Here is a 23,420-nt window from a genome sequence, read left to right as displayed (position 1 = left end):
AACCGATGAAGGAAAAACTGGGCTTTGTGTAGTGGACAACTGGGTGTGGTAGGTTTTTCTTAAACTCTCTGTCAGGAAAAGCAGTTTTGGAAAAAAGAATGCCTAATATTTATATTTTTAAATAAAAAAGGAACAGCTATGGTTTATGTGAAAAATCTTTATTTTCTTTTGAACAATATTGAAACATAAATTATTATGCAGTTCAGTAACACAATGAGCAAGTGGTGGAGATAATCTTCAAAAGGCACTGTGGTGCCTCTACAGTTAAGGAACAGGGACAGTTCAATGGCTGTTATCTTGCCACTTCACAAAACTGCCTGTTCATTCCACATTGTTCTTCTAATGTTCTTCAGTGAATTGCTGCACTTTGTAGAAATTTCAAGGTCCCACAATAAAATATCCTTCTGTTGACTGACTTATTACTATTTACTGCTAATGACATCACTAATGAATCACATTTAAAAGACATTTTTAAATGCTGTCCATTATTCACCTGCTAACATAATCATTCTTTTACAGAGCTATGTGTCGGTGTATTAAGTGACCCAGCATAAATGAAAAGATACTTTACTATGTGAACCTCCTTCTAGGAATAAAAGCTGGGTAAGCCAGAGCTTTTTGTTGTTAGTGTTTACTCTTTTAAAATGGTTTTATTGTAAAGAAGAAAACCTTTTTTCTTTAGAAAACAGGCACCATCTAATTTTTATTGAAAATTATAATGTAAAATCAGATTTCCCAAAGCTAAATCGAAATAAAACACATCCTCTAAAGAACATTCATAATTACTCTCAATTTTATCATAGATATATGTACAAAAATAAACATCAGCTCACCTGATTGGAATAATTTTCTTAGAAAGAAATACATCCTTCACATACTCTTTCACAAAGATACTATTGTATGATTTATGTAGAAACCCAACTAAGCTGAACAAATGCCTAACCAATTTTTCAGTATGTTCTTTAATTTTTGAATTTAAAATTATTAAACACTGTAAAGACCATCATAAATTGAAAGCCATACCTTTATATCTTTCTCAATTAATGAAATATTCTTTGTTATAAGCTATAGTACAAAATTATATTTCAACTACTGATTTTTTTGAAGTAAATGTGAATTGTATGATTTGGCTTGAATGTTCTGAGATAATAAAACTCAAATTATTTTATGCATAATCCCCCAAATTCCAGATGTACGTGACAGCGACTTAAAAAATGGAGACATATGATTTTCCTTCTGTTGTCATGTTATTGTTCCATTAAAAAGAGAGCCCATACATACAACCATACATTGTTCTGTCTCCAAATATCTATGCAATCATGATAAGAATCACCAAAAACCAAAGTCAAAATTACATTCTTGATTTGTATAAAGATGCAGACACTGTATTACGAAGTCATTAACTCTGCCTGAAATATTTTCAAAATTGTATCAGCATGAGTCATTTCATAGAGGCCCATCGATGCCACACACAACCATGTATAATACATAGGCTCTACCATCAAGGGTTTCTTTGTGCAAATATGCTAAAATAAAATTTCCCTGAGATGAACTATCTTGCTGGCTCACAGAAAAGTAAATATAGTAAAACCATATTCAGGTTTTAATCTCAATTATAATCTAATCTGACACCTACCCAAAATGGCTGTTAAGAGATTTTTCTCATCAGTTGATTTGTGCTAATAATTCTTTTTAGTGGACTATTTATACGTTTGTTTCTGAACAAATGTCCCAAGAGAACTTGTTTGAAGTGAAACTTTCTGGAAACATAAAAAGGCACTCACGAATAGCTACTTTACAGATAACTTTCAAGTGTAAAAATCAGGAAATCTCTTCTATGCTTTTAAGTATATTAACATTTCATTACTTCAAATGCATCTAAAAAGTAGTTTCCTAAATACCTATGTTGCTCATTACAAAAGATCAGCCAGACAAGCATTAATTAGTTAAAAAAGACTTTTCTTTTTTTGTCCATGTTACCAGGTAGGATCTCATTTATGTATTTTTAATAAAGAAGGTGCTCAAGGCACTCACATTAAATAACCTCTTCTCATTAAGTGGTCTGTGAAATACTGCTGAGATAATTTTCAGACTTCATTACAAAATGTGTCCACTCTTCACAAATATCCTCCATGGAGAATCCTTCACCACCGTATTCCAGAGGAAGAATGGCCGGGAAATGCTGAAGTAAGCTCTGTTTGTAATTGGCCCCATGCATATGAATCTGAAACAGCCAAAAGGTTTTAGGAGGTTTGTCCTCTGCCTTTTTGATACATTAGATGAATTTTCGATGGAAACTCAACACCATAAAATGAGGTACTCTAAAAACTTGCAAGATAGGAGAGCACGTATAGATATCAATCCTTTATTCCTCTGCTTATGAATAGAAGAATTTTACTTGTTTGGATTGTGCTGTTTATGAATCTGATCATCTCACTGTTTTCTTATATTTGTATTCTTACAACTATATGATTTATTTTAAAAGTTATTATCCTCTTTCACAAGTAGATTTTTAAAAGTCTAAATAAAAGTATTTTATACGTTCTGTTCCCTGATGTACAGGTGATTATTAGCAAAACATCAGATATCCTGGGACTTTTCTGTAGATCATAAAAATGTCCCACTGATATTATTTCATATGAGATAAAAGCACATATTACACACAAAATGAAGTATATAGGAAATAATTTATATGGTACATTGGATGGATATTCTTTGCTATTACAAAATTAGGAGACAATTATGTTGCTTAAGAGAACAGGCTGACAGCGACCAGAGGGGAGAGGGAATTTCAGGGGAAAAGGGGAAGGGTTTGCAGGAACAAATATAAGGGACACATGGACAAAAACAAGGAGGGGGGTGGAAATGGGAGAGAGGAGGGAACGGCTGGGGGGGTGGGCTGGGATGGGAGTAAAAGGCAGAAAACTACTTGAACAACAATTAAAATTTTTAAAAAGAACCTTAAACTTTCAAATATTTTAAACTATAAATATCAATCATATAGTGCTCAAAATTAAAGATTTAGGACCTTAAATTAAGAGCATATCTTGTTAAAATATAAACATTTTTTAAAAAACCTTTCTCCATCTGCCAGGGCAAAACGTTCATCAAAACATTCAACAATCATTTAGTGAGTGCCTATTATGTCCTAGGACGTGATTTTCAACCTTTTTCATCTCATGGCACACATAAACTAATTACTTAAATTCTGTAGCACACCAAGAATTATATTTTTTGCCAATCTGCTACAAAATAAATATAATTTTGACAGATTTACAAAAAATAATAGTAGTAATCATCTACCCTTTTTGCTCCAAAGTGACTTCTTAAAAAATCAGGTGCCTATACTTGTATATAAGGATTTCTGATACCAAGAATTAACCAATCAGATGCAACTTGATTATATGCTGTGACCAATAAGATGCAGTTCTATTATATGAAAATAATTTTTTATTTTTATATAAATATATAGGTCATGTAGGACAGGACATTCACATCAGCCAGCTATTGCTGTGTTGGCTCTTGTTATTTTTTTATTTTACAATCTAAGAGAAAAGAAGTCAATGCCCCTGACTAAATAGTCAGGTGTTGCGTGTTTTAAAAATTCTTGTGGCAGATGGGTTGAAAATCACTGTACTAGGACATGAGTACTGAAAAATGAATGAAACAAGCTGCTTGCACTCAGGAACCTCACAGCACTCAATGCTGGATTTGTTCTAAAATGTTTAGAATATTATCAGCTAATGGAGAAGAAAGTCCACTCTCTCCTCAGGGGGTGGGAAATAAGAACATTCACAGAGTTTTGCCAAAATATTGAAGAGGAGAAAAGTGACTGGACTGGGATCCTCCCCAACCCCTGCATTTTGTCAAGTCTGTTTCATATCAATTGCCTTACTAAAATGCTTTACTTAACTTCTCGATTTTTTATTTTTCCTTCTTTTTTGCTCATCTTCTCCTATTTATTAGGTGAAGTTTATTATTGCTTTTATTTTTCTTTGTTGACAGTATAACCCAAAATAGAAATACCTAATTTTAGATCTTTCAGAGTTAAAAAGAGGGTAGCCAGCTTTTATCATGCTACATTGAAGAGCTAAAAAAATTTTAAAAAGAATCAACTTTTATAAAAATACTAGAATGAAAAGGGGCCGTCTTTAGAAATGTGGTTCTCGTTGAAAACAGATGCAAATACCTAGTGGATAACCTCAAAAAGCTCTAGGGTCACAGTATTCTAACCAGATGTAAGATGTAACATTGTAATATAAAAAAACTATACTTTTTAAAATTCCAAATAAGCATTATAACTTATGATTTTACTTATAAGTATAATTCCAAATAGTATTATAACTTATATGATCACCATTTGTATTTAAATAATGTTTGAGATTTAAATTGTTGAAGCTTTTAAAAACTGGGGTTTTTTTTTGGGGGCAGGCATTAGATGTTGCCAGTATTTGTATCAATAAATGCTTTAAAAATTCTCTTTTAAAGATTAATGAATACCCTAAGAAATATTATATTTTCACCTGAGATTAGGCTCAACAGGGTAGGTTAAAAAAAAAATCAAGCCTCTTTTCTTTAACCAACACGACATTAAGTCACATACTTTAGGTACTGTGGTTTTCAGTTAAAATGTATCATTTAAAATGCTTATTTTTTATTTGTATAGATAATACATTCACACGGCTAGAAATCAAAACAAGATGAAAGATACAGAGTGAGGTGTCTAGCTCCCAACCTTATCCTCATCCATCCTGTCCACACCTCTGTTCTATACAGATAACTACTGAGGTTGCTCTCTTGTTAAGCCTTTTCATGAACTTTTAATGCAAATATAACTACAGATTCTGATGTTTCCTCTTTTTATACAAAAGGTAGGATACCATAAACTCTTCTGCATTTTGCAGATTTTACTTTACAATAAATCTTGAAAATCTTGTATTGCATTGTGTCGACGTCTCACAGTTCATTTAACCAGTCCCCTGATGATGAACACGTAGTGATTTCCGATCTCCTGCTGCAATAAATCCTCACACACACACACACACACACAATTTTGTTTATGTGCGAATAGGATAAATTCCCAGAAGCACAAAGGCTGTAATTTTGATAACTATTACTACACTGCCCTCTGTGGGGAATACACCATACTGCACTCTGACCAGGAGTGCAGAATGCTGTTACCCCTTAGAATCACTAACTTGAGTTTTCAAAATTAAAAAGAAATTTTAACTTATGAGAGTAGTTGCCTTGTTAGATAAGTATAAAATATTAGTCCAATGGCAGTGTGATGGTTAATAAAGTAGTTCTTAAATGAGAAAGGATTGGAATATTTGGTAGAGAGGAATAGTTCTTGAATATGCTTCACTCACCCGTTCCTTAATTTTTTCACTCAGGAATGGTTTGATTATGGAAAAGACAGCATGAAAAATTATTGGTGTATTTATCAAGTGGATACCACGAACTTTTAATGGAAAAGAATCCTTTGGAAAACAAAGAAAAATCTTATTAATAAGAAAGCATGAATATATATTTCTATTGACAAGTCCCTTCTTTGAACATTTTCTGAACTGACAACAGCACCTCCATGTGTCTCACTTTCCAAAGTATTTATTCCATCAACACAACATAGCCTGCTTTATAGTTCACTGTCACTAGATTAAGAAAAGTTCCCTAAAAAGTATTTATTTTGTAGTTTAGGCAAAGTATTTTAAGAAATACCTGAATCTTTCATTAAAAAGACATAAAAATTTCTTCCCAACCAGATATAAATGTTCAACTGAAATCAATGAGTTATTTGAATGTTAATAAGGAAACTTTTCCCTCAAATTTTTATTTTGAAAAAAAAATTAAAGATTCATACAAGTTAAAGAATAGTATAATAAACATACATTTAAAAATTTTTGACCCTGGTATAAGTCTTCAACATAAAAGTAATATGAGCTTATTCAGAAGGTTTAAAAGGTTGAGAATTGAAAGACAATAATCTTGTCAATAGTTTCCCTATCCAAAGATGTACAGTTTGTATAGATACATTTCCTGCCAAAGTTCTCTCACACAAAATTCTTTTTTTTTTTCTCTATGAAAAGCCTTTAGAGCTGTGTTATCTATTGGAGAATTTTCCTTCCAGGTTCTTCCTATGCATAATTTTAATTTGTATCCTGTTTTGCCCCACTGATATAATTTGTAGAAACATCATGAGTTTTAATGTGTTGCAATAATCCATCAGATGGATGTACCATAATTTAAGTGGCCATTTTCCTATTTCTGGACAAATAAGCTATCTCTAATTTTATTCTATAAGAATCGATGCGATAGCACCTATCTTTATGTAAAGAAGGCAAGGCCAGTTGTCAGCACAGCTTTTAATTCACATGCTCTGGACTGGAACCTTTGCTTCACTACTGACAAAACAAATGTGCTTGGGCACTGTTATCGCCTCTCTGCCACAGTTAATTAATTTGTAGAAGAAAAAATAATAGGTATATAACATAGGACTGTGTGACCATTGAATGGTGATTCATTTGAAGATTTCGCCAAGTACTGGTACACAGGTATTATTATTATATACAAGGTCTTTACTTCATTTAAGATGATTCCTTGGCTCTGTTCACCAAAACAGGATTACTAGGTCAAAAATCATGGCCATTTAAAAAAGCTTTTGATTTCTAAAAAAATAAAAACTGTATCAATTTATACCTACCAGACTTATGACATTTTTTGTAGCACTGCTATAAATATTATCTTTTATTCAATTTTTAAAATTTAGAAAGAGAATTTTATTTTATTTTTTTAATATTTATTTATTTTTTGAGAGAGGGGAAGGGAAGGAGAAAGAGTGGGAGAGAAATATCAATGTATGGTTGCCTCTCGTACGTCCCCTGCTGGGAACTGGCCTGCAACCCAGGCATGTGGCCTGACTGGGAATTGAACCGCAATACTGTGGTTCACAGGCCCGCGCTCAATCCACTGAGCTACACCAGCCAGGGCAGAAAGAGAAGTTTAATGACAGAAAGAAAAAGTCACCACACACATTATGGTTTGAATGTTTAAATGCTGTGATTACTAATCTTGAACGTATTTTTACAATGTGTTGCAACATTCTTTCTTTTATGAATTAAAAACACTTTACTTTCTCTAAGCATTATTGAATTCTATGTATCATTTCTAAAATTTTATTTGATTTTCAAATAAATGTACTAACTCTTCTCTTTACATAACACATAACTAAGTTAAAATCTATTGGAAGTGTAATCCCAACAAGTTCAAGTGTACACTTACTGTAAGAACAGCACCGATCTTCTTGGCTACACTTGGGGTGATTTGAAAAGCATGAGAGAACTGCCAGCCTTCCAGGTCAAAGACAACCTTGATTCCATTCCGCTGGGTTTCCACCTCCTGCACGATAAGCTCGGATGTGATTAGACTTAAACGGAATACATCGTAAGCTGTAAAAACTTTGGGGTCCCAGGATGCTAAAAAATAAAATAAAATAAAATAAAAATCATGTCTTGGCATTGTGTAAAAAATCATGTCTCAGCATTGAGCAAAAGGAAACTAATTCTTTTTAGACTTAATAAAAATAAAAACATGTACAAAGACCATGAATTAAATAGCACATCTAACTGGTGGCCCCAAAACATATGCCTGCTTCTAGCAAAGAACAGATTTTTAAGAGCATGTGCCTAAAAAAAAAAAAGAAGAAGAAATGCAGGCTGGATTTGTTTGCCAGATGAAACTACAGCCCAAATCATGCAGGAGACGGTGGTGGCTAAAGATGGGAATGCCTCTTGCTATGCTCCGAACTCAGAGATATTGCAACTGGGAAAAGCATGGCCTGCATCATGAGGAGCAACTGGGGCCTTATGGTAACCAGAGAGGTTGCAAAAGGTTGAAATCCCCGAGGAGTAGGACAGGCTGGCTGCTGTCTCTGACACCACTCACTGACAAGCAGCATGTAGCAGAGTCATGCCCTGACAGGCTAGAACAGTAAGTGTGGGCTTTGGAAAGCAAAGTCAGAGAAGCGCTCACGTAGCTGCCCACATCCAGGAAAAACAGGGAATGCCTGAGCTAAGAAGAACAATTACTGACATTCTTCTCCTCTCTCCTGCCCCACCAGTCCTGGGATGGCATGCGGAAAGGACAGTGATGGACAGGCAAACAGGTAATCTTGAAAGCAAACGAACATGCATCAACTAAGAATTGTAATATTTTTTGAAACACAGGCACACAAAAAAGAGAGGAAGCAAACTGAGAGGCATGCAGCTAGATCCGGAAGTTTGAAAACCCAACCAACTGGAGTTCTGGGAATCAGTATTACAGAGACTGCGACACAGAGGAGAGAGGAAGAATAGCAGTAGGGAACATTTTTCCAAAGCCGAAAAAATATGAGTCTTCAGACTGAAGGGTCCACGGAGTGCCTAACAGGGTGAAAGAAAAGAGAAAAAAATTCATGACTAAGTAATAGTAAAATTTCAAAATACCAATATGTCTGTTGGGACAACTGGGTAGAGTGGTGGTAACACTTATTGAGATAGGAAATAATGAAAAAAATATTTTGGTTAGAAAGCTGATACATCATTTTGGACACGTTAAAATGTCTGATTGGATGGATGCAGCTAGACTGGGGAGCCGGTTGTAAGAATCCTTGCGAACAAAGGTAATGGGGGTAGTTAAATATTGGGGCACTGTTTGTGTTTATATAAGAGCTTATGACAGGGATTATCTTTGATTTGCATTTATCTTTTTTTATTTTATTTATTTATCTTTAGAGGAGAAGGGAAGGAGAGAAATATCAATGTATGGTTGCCTCTCTTGTGTCCCCTGCTGGGAACTGGCCTGCAACCCAGGCATGTATGTGCCCTGACTGGGAATCAAACCACTATCCTTTGGTTCTCAGGCCCGCACTCAGTCCACTGAGCTATGCCATCCAGGGCGTGGTTTATGTTTGTCTTTGCTGCGGTCAAGAGATAAAGTAGCCTGAGAAAAGGAGGCTGAGTCCAGTGTCCTAAGGAACTTCAGAATTTAAAGGGAGAGTAGAATAGGGGATGCCAGCAAAGGAGACTAAGAGGCAGTTAAATCAGAGAACGACACCAGGAGAACGTGGCATCAAAGAAGCCATGGGAAGAGGGTATCTCAAGAAAGAAAAAGCACTGAACCAACCTAAATTATATAAAGGGAGGGCTTGCTGAGGAATGATCTAGAAAGCATGGGTATTGGTGTATATGTAGTAGTCATTCTTCCAAAACACATAATATTTGTGATTGCAATAATTGTAAGAATATAAATTAAAAATTTTTAAATGTTTTTAAATTTGAATAAAATCTAAATGATAATGCTCTCTTAAACAAAAACAAATCTACTCTAAACTGAAACTAAAACTTAGTTTTGTGATGTTTTAATACTACTATCAGTAGTTTGGAAATGCTTTCTTTTAATTTTCATAATTATTCATTTTTTCTCATAAAAGCCTTTCCTCCCCTTAGGATTATAATCCAGAATTTTACTATATTTGTTCTAATACTCATGTAACTACAATGTATTCCCAAAACAAATGGTTCAGGTAAAACAGTCTTAAAACATCCACTGTTCATTTAAATCAGAGTAAGAAATTTCACATTTGCATGTTATTATGTATCTATTTTATAGTTCTGTAGAAGTGCTTTCAAATTTGAGACATTGTTGAATTTTTCCAGGAATTATAATGTTATTCTTTTGATGCCTGAGTGTAAACACACCTTCTTTTTTTAACAAGTCGTCTCTCCTCATTTTCTCCTTCTTTTTTAAATTACTAGATTAAAAATGTCCTTTACATGAAACTTCCCTTGAAGCAAAATGTTTGCTGAAGAAAAGAGAGAGAGAAAGAGGAGCTGGTTTGCTGTGTTGATGTGTTGAGAGGTCAACTAAAACAGGATGCCCCTTAATGTCCATTAGATTTGGTGAAAAGAAGGTCACTGACAATTTGTTGAGGTCATTTCAGCAGAGAGGTGGGAGTGAAACCAGTGAAACCAGGATCGGTTGAGAGGAACTGTGAGAAAATGTGGGTGCTGAACATCACTAACTTACGAATTTGGCTGAGAGCGGCAGGAATGGGGGGAGCTGGCTGGGGCTGGAGGGTCTCCAGGGAGTGACTGGGACCTTTCGTTTTGTTTTGGATGGCTGACCCCGAACAGATTTAAATGTCAATGGGTAGGTTCTAGTAGCAAGGAAAAACATAAAGATGTTGAAAGAACAGGGATAATCAGAAATATTCCTACCAAGGCACAATGGCATTGCCCCTTGTTTTAAAAGCCTCAGATTCCTGTAATTTGAATTTGAGTAATCAGTCCAACTCAAGTTCAAACATCCTATACTACTTCAGACACTGGATGACAACGACAAGGGCGAAGAATATAAACAGAATGACTGAAAGTATGCAGTTCAGAAAATAGTTCTATTCCTAAATTTCCCAGCCAACCAGCATGGTGAGACCTATGCTGTCCAATACGGTAGCCATGAATTGCATGTGGCTACTCAAATTTAAATTAGTTAACATTGAACTAAATTAAAAATTCAGTTTCTCTGTTGCTATAGCCACATTTCAAGTACTCAAAAGCCTGTGTGTCTAGTGGCTACTGGAAAACAATCTCATCATCATAGTCACATTGGATAGCTCTGGTCTGGACTTGAATCTTTTTTAATGGACAAGAAAAATATGCCTTAAAAATTTAATTCCTTCTCTAACATGTATCTAACATTTAATGAGTCATTAGTGTATACTAGGTAATGCTTTAATTATGTTTTTTATATATCACAGTAATCCTATATCTCACAGGACTAATGCTCACAGTAATCCTATGAGATAGGCCCTTACTGTGCTACTTGATAGGTAAGAAAATGGTGTTACAGTTACAGGGCTCTCCGTGTAGCTAGAACACAGCAGAACTAAGTTTCCAACCAGGCTATGCATTCCTAAGAACTCGCATTCACAAGAATTAAGCCATCATCAAAGCTTAATGTTAAATTTTACTTTTGCTGCTTTAGTATAATAGTGAGCCTCAAAAGGCTTAGAATTACAGCTGACCCTTGAAAAACAGGGGTTAGGGGTGGTGACCCTCAGGCAATCAAAAATTTGAGTATTACTTTTCACTCCCCCAAAACTTAACTGCTAATAAGTTACTATTGATCAAAAGCCTTACTAATAGCATAAACAGCCCAGTAACATATATTTTGTTTGGTATAAGTAGTATAAACTCTTTTCTTACAAAGTAAGCTAGTGGAAAGAAAATACTCCTAAGAAATTCATGAGGAAAAGAAAACACATTTACAGTACTGCACATATTTATTGAAAAAAAAATCCGTGGCTCCGTGTAGTTCGAACCCATGTGGTTCGAGGGTCAGCTGTGTATCCTCTGGCTTGTATGCTAGAAATGGCAAAACTGTGGTTTTGGGGTGCCCTATCAAACCGGGGAAAGGCTCTGGGCACTTTTTTACTGCTTTTACTGGTACCCGGGAAAGTGGTTAGGCTAATGTTCTGTCCAAAAGCTCTACCACGGATTCCCTTTTTCAGTTGCTCCCATTAATGCAATTAAATTTAGAAAAATGTATTAAGTCTTTATTGCATCCTTTCATTTTATTCATAACACTCTTCTGAGTTTCTTCTTTTTACCCTAGAATAACATGTAATTCTACAGGATGCATTATTCTACATGACACACAGGAGATTTGCTGCATACCCTCTCTGACCACCAGTACACCTGCATGTTTTTCCCGATTTTAAAATCTCCTGGAGTTAAACAGTATACTTAGAAATGAGCATAATATAAGAGACCCTCACTTAACAATAAAAGACTTGATTCAGTGTTAAGGCATTTATGATCAAAGTAGCACATTTGCTTTTTCATTATTAGGGTGTCATTTTTACGACTTAATTTGCCCCAGTTACTTTATGGACAAACTAGGAAGACTTCAGCCAGGCAGTGCCGAGCCAAGACACATGCAGAAAGAATCATCTGTAGATTTCGGTGCTATGTTCCTGGAATCCCCATGCAAGGTTGCCAATAAAATACAAGATGCCCAGTTAAAGCTGAATGTCCAGTAAACCAAATATATCTATTTAGTATAAAATATGCCTCATGCATACCAAATATCATTTGTTGTTTATCTGAAGTTCAAATGTAAATGCATACTTTATATTTTCATAAAATAAAAGTTTACTTGCTATATAAAACATAGGTACTATGCTAAATCTGGCAACCCTGCCCCAAAAAACTCAAAGAACTTCATTCCACATTCCGTACCGCTGCTGGAGCAATAAGACGGTGATTTCCATTATTGTCTCTAGACAGATATCCGGTTTACAGACAATGACTTCATGACTAACTCAGCTGCACTTGACACAGAAGCTGGAGCAAAAAACCAGAATCATTCTACTCAGTGTTCTGACACTTTCAAGGATTAAATGCGGTGTCTTCTTGCAAGAAAGCAAACAGCTGAATAACAGGCACCCATCTCATCTATAAGCCAGTAGGAAAAGAGAATCTATACATAAAAAGTTCCTTAAAATATTTAAAGATATACAAGTTTCTGGAAGATTATAATTCAAAAGATTCTGATCATAAAATGTGGGGCCACAGGAACATGCTGCAGGTGGTCCATGCCTTTCTCCCTTGAGTGCCATTTTTCATCCCACACAGGTCTGAGGGAGGGGCAGGAATTGTAGGTTGCCAACCTACAAGAAATACTAGGGAGACCTGATAATGAGCAGGGGAAGCAGTCAAAAGCAGGAGGAGCACGTGGAATACAGTGTCTTCAGCACTTCCCGGGTCTCTGCTTTCCCACTGCCCCTTTCTCCATCCAGGGGAATGAGCACCTCGCTCTGCAGCTTGGGCGCTATCCAACTAGTCACTCACTCACTTACCCCAAACTTAGACAACTTAGAACTTGTCTACCACTTTGTTACAGTTCAGAACTTTTATTTCCATTTCCCACTATGTGTTTTTACAACATGTTCCCTTGATCTTTTTCATCTTTCCCCTACTGTTTCTCTCCTCTGTTTTCTTTTTCTCCTTTTGTATACAGTTGACGGTGTGGAAAAGTAGAAGTGGGATTTTCATTGGTTTTTGTTAATTTTCTCACAACTGCCAGTTTTATTACTGTTATGGGACATTAAAATATGAATTAAACCTAAGTAAAAACCTGAAAAGCCGAAATATGCTTAAATATGGGCTCACCGGAGCCCTCTGTATGGCAGTCAAGGAAAATCGAGCGGAAGGGCTTTGTCCAACTTACCGATTCTGTAAATGAGGACTCTGCTGCCGGTGGGGTCCCTGGCTCTCAGGGCTCCAAAGTAGCCAGCCCTCAGGAGGCCAAGAACACTGCCAGGGCGCAGATCCGCACTTATTTCTGGACATTCTTCTCTCCACTTATAATAGTTCTTCAGTAACTGAAAAACAAAATAAAAAGTGTCAGCAGACAGCGTACTTGGTAAGCATTTTGTAAAAATGGTAGGAAAGCCTTGGCATTGTGTATGGCTCCTGCCACCCATCATGTCAAGATCTTAATCTGCAGCTTCCTTTTAGCATAAAAAATAAAAGTTTCTTTCATCGAGGACCTCAAGTGGTAGGAGTTCATCAAAAACTCAAAGTTGAGTAACTCTTATTTGTCTCCTGTGATGGATGGCCTCCCAAGATAGCTGCCAATGACCCCTCACCCTGGTGCACATGTGTCACCGAAGGGTGGGATCCATTTGATTCCTTCCCTTGAATCTAGATGGCCTCACATTTGCTTTGACTAACAGAGTTTGGCCTCACGTGACACCATGCTAGGTTTGTGAGAAGTCTGGGACTTTCCGTTTTTACTATCCAGGAGCCAGACACCGTATCAGGTTATGCAATGCAAAGTCTGTGAAGAGAGGCTGTCTTACTTAGACGCCCTGCGGAGTGGAGACAAACATCCCTACTCAGCCTTGCCCAAACTGGAGGGTCACAAAGCTGTGGTCTGTGCCACCAGATTTGGGGGAGATTTGTTAACTGGCAATGGGCAACTGAAACATCCACATTTATTTAGTCTTTTTGAGAAGAATAGAAATTGATCAAATAAATTAACTCTACAAATATGTTTTGAGTATCTACAATGTTCCGCACACTGTGTTTGGCACTTGAGTTAAAGCAGCAACCACGGTGAACCCCTGATCTCATTGGAAGTGACGTACTGGTGACAACTGGATCACACAGGCCATGCTGTGCAGTGAAAAGTTCAGTCCCCAGGCTGCCCCTTCAGTAGAACCTTGGTACTGCCACTGACTACCTATGCGATCTTCAGTAACTATTTAACATTGATGAGTTTTGTTTTCTAAAGTTACCGTATTTTTCAGACTATAAGATACACATTTCCCCTCCCAAATTTGGGAGGAATAATGGTTGTTAGTGCTGCTGTTGAGTTCTGTTTACATTTACATTGGTGAAATATTATGTTATTTGTGTTATTAAATATTTTACCACATTTTTTGCTTCAAAACTTTTTTTCCTATTTTCCTCCTCTAAAACCTAGGTGCATCTTATGGTCTGAAAAAAATATGGTGCGTGGAAAGCATACATGGGCAGAATGAGTGGTGGTTAGTAGTTATAATAGGGTAAGTCGTCTGGGTTAATTGGCTCAGCCAAGTATTTAGTGCAGGTTTACATTAAAGATAACTAGAATTTTTTGGTTTTTATTTTCTGTCCCAGAAAAAAAGCTCAATCAAAGATACAAAGGAACATCTCTATACAACTGCTATACTTTCAACTAATAGAAAAAAATCAATTTCGTTAATAGTGGTATACATTCAGAAGGACTATGAAACTCTAAGCCTGGATATTAGGTCTTGACAAAATACTTTGTGAAGGAATCCTGTTTTCTCTTTTTTTTTTCCTAAAAGAACCACCAATAATGGTTACTCCACATTTACATATAATACAAACATTGCCAGTATACTGTGGAGAATACTAAAATGAAATTACACTTACTATATTTTAATTTTCTTCTTTATGACTTTCAGCATTCTCAATTTTTCTAAAATGGCAATATTCAAGGTCTGGCACAAATAATGTCCCTTTTTATTACAAAATCTTTTATTACAAAATCATAAGCATGTAATTATGTGTCATAACAATATCCCATGCAAGTATATCATGTGACATTTTAGGTGAAATGTCCAAATTAAAATTATAAATTATTACACCCATATTATTACCCTACCAACCACACTCAAGTAGGCATTACTTCTGCTGGGCCCTGTATTTGAATTTAAAAAGATCTATTAGAAATGTAAAACTAAAGTTCAGATGAAAGGAAAAGACAAATTTTTATATTTGAGAGTTTTTGAGAGTCACTGGAATAAACATTATAACTGTAATAACAAAGTAGTAAATGAGCAGAGGATAAATTGCAAATATAAATTTTATTTTTTAAGTATATTTTATTGATTATGCTATTACAGTTGTCCCATTTTTTTCTTCCCTTTATCCCCCTCTGCCCTGCACTCCCCCTCCCACCAGCATTGCCCCACCTTAGTTCACATCCATGGGTCATACACATAAGATTTTTGTTCCTTCATTTCCTACACTATTATTAACCATCCACTATCTATTTTGTGCCTACCAATTATGCTTCTTACTCCCTGTACCTTTTCTCTCGTTCCCCACTCCCCTCCCTGTTGATAACCCTTTATGTGATCTCCATTTTGGTGATTCTGTTCTCGTTCTAGTAGTTTGCTTAGTTTTTATTTTTGTACTTGTTTTTTAGGTTCAGTTGTTGCTAGTTATGAGTTTGTTGTTATTTTACTGTTCATAGTTTTGATCTTATTCCATTTCTTAGATAAGTCCCTTTAACATTTTATATAATAAGAATTTGGTGATGTTGAACTCCTTTAACTTGACCTTATCTGGGAAGCATTTTATCTGCCCTTCCATTCTAAATGATAGTTTTGCTGAATAGAATAATCTTGGATGTAGGTCTTTACCTTTCATGACTTGGAATGCTTCTTTCCAGACCCTTCTTGCCTGTAAGGTTTCTTTTCAGAAATCAGCTGATAGTCACATGGGAACTCCTTTGTAGGTAACTTTCTCTGCTCCTCTTGCTTCTTTTAAGATTCTCTCCTTATTTTTAATCTTGGGTAATGTAATTATGGTGTGTCTTGGTGTGTTTCTTCTTGGATCTAGTTTCTTTGGGACTTTCTCAGCTTCCTGGACTTCCCTGGAAGTTTTTTTTTCCTTTGCCAGATTGGAGTGGTTTTATTTCATTATTTGTTCAAATAACTTTTCAATTTCTTGCTCTTCTTCTTCACTTTCTGGCACCCCTATGATTTACATGTTGGAATGTTTGAAGTTGTTTCATAGGTTCCTCAGCCTCTCCTCATATTTTTGAATTCTTGTTTTTTCATTCTGTTCTGGTTGAATGTTTATTCCTTCTTTTTGTTTCAAATTATTGATTCGAGTCCCAGTTTCCTTCCCTTCACTGTTGGTTCCCTGTTCGTTTCCTTTATTTCATTTTAGATAGCCTTCATTTATTCTTTCATTTTTTGACTGAACTTCATCAGTTCTGTGAGCATCCTGATTACAAGTGTCAGCACCCAGGGTGCTTCCCACAAGGGGACTGTGCCCTGGGTGCTGATTCCCAGGTGGGTTGGCTTATGTACATCATAGACCTCTCCAATGGAGTCTCCAGTGAGACTGGGAGTTTCTCCCGCCCCCACCCCAACCCTCTCAGATTTTTACAGCCAGAGGTTTTGAGTCTTTAGTTTCCCACTCTGAAACCCTGAGTTCCATGGTTTCATTCCTCAGTTGTTCTTCCCAGCTTATCTTTGAGCAAATGTGGGACCACTCAATCACCCACAGCCTCGCCCATGGGGTCCACCATCTTGTCCTATGTCCTCTCTTCCCTGGCTGCCCATCTCCACCCCTACTACCAGCCTGGATGAATGTTTCTAATTGGTTGTTATCCTTTTGGTTGTGCGAGGAAGCAAAGTGGTTCTACCTACACCTCTATCTTGGCCAGACTTCCGCAAATATAAATTCTAAAAAAACAGCTAGAGAGTGAAAGTCCAAGCCACAGTAAATGCCAATGGCTGGGAATGGCTGGAAGAAGAAGGGAGAAGCTGGTTGGATTTTAGGAGAAACACTGTTGTGGTGCACAGAAGGGAGGAAAAGACACCTGTGTGTGTGTGTGTGTGTGTGTGTGTGTGTGTGTGTGTCTTCCCCTTTCCTTCACGTTCTCTGATATTGTCTCCCTATCTTTTTCTCCCTCTCTTTCATTTCTACATTTAATTAACTTTTCTTAACTGGTTTTAAAAAGAGGATCTTTCTAAGAGTTAAATGCAACAGAGAGGTAAGAAAAGAAAGTCAATACATTTGCCAACCAAGAAATAACTAGTGACCTAGATAGCAGTCTCCAAAAGCATTACAAACAAAAGGCACATTGTAGATGATGATGATATAGTCATTCCTAGTCTATAAGATGAATTGCTCTTCCTCTTCCTTTACATAACACTTACTCTGATGCTCCCTTGGAGGGGATCGAAATAAGTGTTACTAGCATCTAATAATGCTCGTTACATTTTTCATAGTTCTCACAGGCATAAAAATAGTTCTTTAAATTCTGATGTAAGCAAAATGCTAGAAGCAGCATATTAGCTCCTATATAGAAATAACCATTTTATTTCCTATAAAATGATAACTTTATCATATACGAATATATAAATATATATAGAATAGATATGGCATATACATATGGAACGTATACATATGGAAAAATGTACCATATATAGGGTTCGGTACAGTCCATGGTCTCAGGCACCCCTGGGGTTTCCGAGAAGTACCCTTGAGCACAAGGGAACCCCTGTATTGCCTGAGTAAACCAGCTGGATCCACACACTTGAGAAGATAATTTTTGTAAAGACTCACAATTAACTTGCATGCCTTTGACCTATAATTTTTACAAAATTAAAATACTTATATCTGGATCTTTGATTATTACTTTTCCACTGACCATAAATTCAAAGATCCAACTGACATAAACAAATGATGTCAATGACAAAATGCTACAAAGCAATTCTGGAACAAATGACCTAAAGTTCACAACAACAAAACAATTGGGTGCAAGTAAATATCATTGTTGAAAGGCACCACAATTTGTACCACAATTAGGAATAAATGTAAAAGTTATGGTTTATTTTAACTGTGCTTTGTAATAGAGTAGCTTTCTTCTTACATTTTTATATACAAACAAAATAACAACCATATTTGTGAAGATTTCATAGCCTTTATTGGAATCATTTCTGATTTGTCCTCACGAGCAACCTGAGAGGTAATTATTGTTGCCCCATTTTATGTATTAAGAAGACTAAAGCTCAGAGAAGTTAGTTATATATTGTTTAAGGGCAATGACTACAGGAGCAGAATGGAGACTGAAATTCCCATGATATGATACATTTATAAAAGAAGCTACACTTAGTGGGAAATTAGCAGGGAGAGTCAATGGTGCCTTGAAAGTGTCCAAGTCTTTGGGAAAACCATAACTAACTAGAGGATAAAAAACTTACCACATAGAGCAAAAATATAAGGAACTGGACTATTTACTTGTGAAAGACAGAAATTAACAAGAATATGTAGAACAGACAAAAATTAATAGTCATGTTTTTATGTTCATTTTTTTAAACAGACAAGTGCAGTATACCTGAGAGCACAGTCTGTCCTGAGTTTAACCCAAGTTCAAATTCTGGCTCTACCACTTTACTGTGATTTCAGACAAGTCACTTAACTCTTTACATCTCAGTTTCTTCTAAAATGAGAAAATAATGAGATAACACTGGCAAATGCTACCTACAAAGTAACCAGCACTCTGAAAACTATTCAAGTTCTAAAAACCTCATTAATTCATTATCACTTCAAATATAAAAACCAGAGAAAATGAGAAATTACATTACAACTGTGGGACTTATTGAAGTTTCTTTGTACAATAAAACTATAGGGCTTTTATATTATAAACAAGAAAATTTGACTTGAATTAACTGCCTTCATAAAATAAAATAAATGCTTCAAGCTCTAATACTTTCATTTCTGGGTGGCAGAAAAATAAGGTAAAGAGTTCACAGACAGAAACTTGATCCCTGTTCAGTAGATTTAGACACAGTCTTATTCACAAATTCTTCAAGGATAGGGTGCAATGAAAACAATTCAGAAACATAAAGAATATATATATATATATATATATATATATATATGATGCAAAGGCTGGAGGTAAATTTTATTTCTTCTATTTTGCTGTTTTTGTTTTTGTCTTTTTTATTTATAAGTTATTGGGGTGACAGTGATTCATAACATTGTATAAGTTCAAGTGTACAATTCTGTAATTGACCATCGCCTGTGTATTGTGTGGTGTGTGCTCGCTGCCAAAAGTCCCGTCTCCTTCTGTCACCATAAATTTGACCCCCTTTACCCTCTTCAGTCCCCTCAACTCCTTTGTACTGGTACCACATTTGTCCGTGTGTAAGATATTCCTCGTAAAAAGCAAACAAAATGAAATCAACAACAAACCATAAACTTTTGTGGTTAGTTACATCTACAACATATGAGGGGGGACCCCCCAAAAAACAGAATTATCTTCTGGAGGGCAGGCCCCTTGTAGTACAGGCTTCCCCCACTAGGTGAGTGTCCTAGGAACCCATCTGTATCAGTGTGCCAGCTGGCGTTGTTGTAAGAGGCAGCGTTCCACTTCAGTGAATTTTTTAAAGACTCTTTTCAACACATCTCCGTGATGTGTGATTTACAAGAGTTCCTGCCAACCCCATGCTGAGTGTTCAGCAGTTTTTAACTAAAACGGACAGGACCCTTGTGCCCCACCCTCCTTATTCACTCAATCTCACCCCAAGCAACTTTTTCCCCCAAATGAAAAAAAGCCCTCAAAGGGAAATTGTTTTACCCATGTGGAAGAGGTGAAATAAAAAAGGCAGAAGCACAACAAGGCATCAAAGTTGACGAATTAAAAAACCGTTTTGAGCAGTGGAAAAAAGGTCTTGATAGGTGAGTTGCATCAAATGGAGAGTACTTTGACGGTGTCTGAAGTTTAACCATGTAAGAATACACAATGTTTTATAAATAAATTCTGGGCATGGTTCTGGGTCCCCCCTCATATATGTTCAATGCCTCAAACTGCACTCTCCCTAGGACCTGAAACTGTGCCTTCATATTTAGCATCTGCTGAGTGATTATTAGTTTATTACTTATGATGTTGAGACACCTGGGTAGCCATTTGACAAAAGAAAACAAATAAAGTCAGATTCCTAGCTCATTCCTAACATCAAAGAAATCCTAGTAGAGCAACAAGTCCAACATCAACAAAAAGAGGTAGTAAATTACTTAAGAGAATTTTGGAAAGAAGAGCTTATAAAACCCAGAAGTAATCAGAGAACAATCACACCAATACATTGGTTACATGAAAACTAAAATTCTGCACAGAAAGAAAACAGCAGTGTCAACACAACAAATTAGGACAGCAGCCTATTTGCTTTTATACATAAAGATGTTTTATGAATGAAAATATTATATTGTATGTATATTATATGTTATGTAAACAAACTGGAAGGAAATAAGTGGCAAAAACAAGGAGTTACTGAGAAAAGAACTTTAACATTTAAATGTATAGAAGACAATTAACCTCACTTGTAATTAAATACACGCATGTTATAATGATGAGAACCAGTTTCTCACCCAGCAAGTTGGCACACAGATCATAAAGCTGGTTAACAGAGCGTGTGTGGTGATATGCGGAAAAAGGCACCATTGTGTAATACAGAATTGACAAAATAGCGCCAGTATGCATCTCACTTCATCTGGCAATTCTGCTGGTAAAACTTGTCTTACAAGGAGATAGTCCCATTTTTGCACAAGGACAAATGTGCAGAAAGACTAGAATATTCAGGTGGTGATGGAAGACATCCCATTCATTTGGTTTACTGCATTTTGTATACTCCCAGGCAAACTGTCAGTGTTCAAAAACCAACCATTGAATGTGGAATGAAGAACATGCATGGCAGCTCTGCCCTTGTCTGTTGACAAGTCCACGTCCAACAACAGGGATTGCTCAATAAATGTTAACACAATATATTCATACAATGAAGAGCAGAAGGCCCACAGAAGAAAAAACGTATATATACATTTCAACAGATACATCTATGTGACATACGATGCTCTCTATGATACATTAGGTTTGAAAAAGGCACAGTGTAAAATACATACATATGTTTGTGTGCAAGTCGGCTCTACCTGGAAAGAGAAACAAGACAGGTAACTAACATCCTGTGGGTAGACAGCTCGACAAACTAAGGAATAGGGTGGGGAACTTTTTTCCCTTAGAAAGTTACTTTTAAGGAAACTTACTTTGTACTCTTTTATTATTTATGGATTATTCTTACCACCTGTAGTCTTTACTTTTTCAATTAAAAATTAGTTACCAGCAACCGAACACCCTCACACGGAGACACGTTGAGATTCTGTGCTATTATTACACTGCTCCTGCCTTTCTAGCCGCCGCTGCGGGATGTGGACGAAGCCAGTCGGAGAAAAGGCGTTCAGTTGCTCAGTGCTTGCTCTGCATTGGGCACATCTGACTCGGTTCAACGGGTCAATGGCCAGGTGTGGAAAGGAGCCCAGGAGGTAGGCGTTCTCACCATCATTTAACTAGTGAGAATGCTGAGTTCAAAGTGACAAAACTAAAGGTCGCATCCCTCTGACTCCTGTCTTCCCACCACCTCTTCTCACCCAACCTGGAAACACTAAAGAACAGCCGCATTCTTAGCACTCAAAATATACCAGACTACTTAACTGTCTTGACGCTTAAGGATTACTATAGTAATAACACTATTTCGCTAAAATTTGGCTTTGGACCTTCTATCTTATTGGCAATTTCATTCTGTCCTCCACACGTGGAGTTACCTGCTAAAATATAATGAAATAAATCTAAGCTTCCAACTTTTCAGCTGTTTCCCCGCGATCCCATCACCAGCTTTTTTCTAAAGAAGAAAGGCATTCCCCCAAACTTTACAAGTTCCAGGGACTCATCAAGGACAGGGTTCCAGTGTGAAAGGGGCCATCACCCCAGACAGCTCTGGCTTTGCCAGATTTTCCATTTCCAAGACCCAGAAAAAGTGAATGAGCCGGCGCTGGACTTCCCAGAACACCCGCAGCCACAGCGCCTGCTGCCCAGTGCGCCAGGGGCGCGTTCGCGGGACCGGGACAGCACACCCGGCGTTACGCGGCTGCTGGGTGAAGCGCAGCGCCGAGGCACGCTTACCCTCCAGGCCAGGTCGAGGTCGAAGTCCCGGGCGCGCAGGAAGCGCAGCAGGAAGGAGTCGGTGAGGGGCAGCGTTGGGAGCGGTGCGCCCACGGCCCGCGCCCGGCGCCGCAGCTCGGCCAGGCTGGGCTGCAGCAGCGGCGAGTGGTCGGGCAGCGCGCTCAGCTGCAGCCCGGTCGGCGTCGCGGGCCCCGGCCGCGACTCTGCCATGCCCGCCGCCGCCTCCTCCGCGTCGGCTGGGGTGGCCCAGGCCGTCCGGAAGAGTGTGGGCTGCGCGCCACCCTCCAGCCCCTCCCCCGGCGGCCGCTGCCCAGCGCTTGCCCACCCTCCCGCCCCGCCTGGCCACTGCCTCTCGAAGAAGCCACGTGGTGTCCCACGATGCTAATAATTTCGAAAGGCTAAGTACTAACTTGGACCCTATGTCAAAGGGAATTCACTGGCTATCAACGCCAAGGGAAGATGTCAAAAAGTTTGTTCGCCTACGTTGATTGGCATGTTTCAAATAAATCTTTTAGGGAGCTTTTTTTTTTTTTTTTATTTCCTCCTCCCCCCCTCCCCCTTTCCTTGATAGCACTGACAGTGGTGATTAAACAAACACCGGAAAGAGCTGAGGAAGCTGGCCCAGGGCCACCTGGGCTACCGGGCCCTGTTCTGGCTCAGCCAGGAAGCCAATAGGATACATAACCAGAGTCCAATGAGAAAGCTATTGCGCATGAGGGCAAGATCTTTGATCTTTACTTGGAAGGGCCCGGAAAGCTGTTGGGGTGAAAGTTTACAACTCAACGTGAACACTGTTGTGGAGGAGGCGTGGGGAAGGTGCTGCGAGAGCACAGAGGAACACTGGGCCTACGTAGGTAGGACATCTCCAGGGTTCGCAGAGAGAGGACATTTGCTTGGCCTTGGGGGACGCCCTGGGAAAGCTGTCCCGGTGAAGGAGAGACAAGGGCAGCCAGTCTTCTTTAGTAGCTTAAAGTGTTTAAAAGTAAATTAACAAGACAGCGTATGTGTCCCATATTTTCTTTCCTTCTCATTTTTTCAGCATATTCTTCTACTTGTTCTTAGCAATTAGCATCTAGTTGTTTTTTTTTTAATTGGACAGAAAGTTCAGTGAGAGCTCA

At 37.6% G+C, this 23,420-nt stretch overlaps 1 protein-coding gene across 2 annotated transcripts; it reads right to left on the bottom strand.

Annotated features, from left to right (window-relative positions):
- Positions 1–142: 142 nt before the first annotated feature.
- Positions 143–22,626, bottom strand: TTPA (alpha tocopherol transfer protein). Of its 2 annotated transcripts, XM_037133520.2 has the most exons (5): positions 22,303–22,612; positions 13,267–13,420; positions 7,279–7,472; positions 5,370–5,480; positions 143–2,224 (listed from the first exon to the last, which is right to left on the bottom strand). In XM_037133520.2, the coding sequence occupies exons 1-5, from the start codon at positions 22,510–22,512 to the stop codon at positions 2,054–2,056; spliced, it is 840 nt and encodes a 279-aa protein (XP_036989415.2). In that variant the 5' UTR covers positions 22,513–22,612; the 3' UTR covers positions 143–2,053. The 2 variants fall into 2 exon arrangements, with proteins under 2 accessions (XP_036989415.2, XP_053517090.1); XM_053661115.1 differs by lacking the exons at positions 5,370–5,480; positions 7,279–7,472 and having other exon boundaries at positions 2,145–2,224; positions 22,303–22,626.
- Positions 22,627–23,420: the final 794 nt, after the last annotated feature.

This window comes from Artibeus jamaicensis, unplaced genomic scaffold (genome assembly GCF_021234435.1).
Source record: "Artibeus jamaicensis isolate MK-2021 breed Jamaican fruit bat unplaced genomic scaffold, CSHL_Jam_final scaffold_916, whole genome shotgun sequence".
NCBI lineage: Eukaryota > Metazoa > Chordata > Mammalia > Chiroptera > Phyllostomidae > Artibeus > Artibeus jamaicensis.
This window is presented reverse-complemented; position numbering and strand designations above follow the sequence as displayed.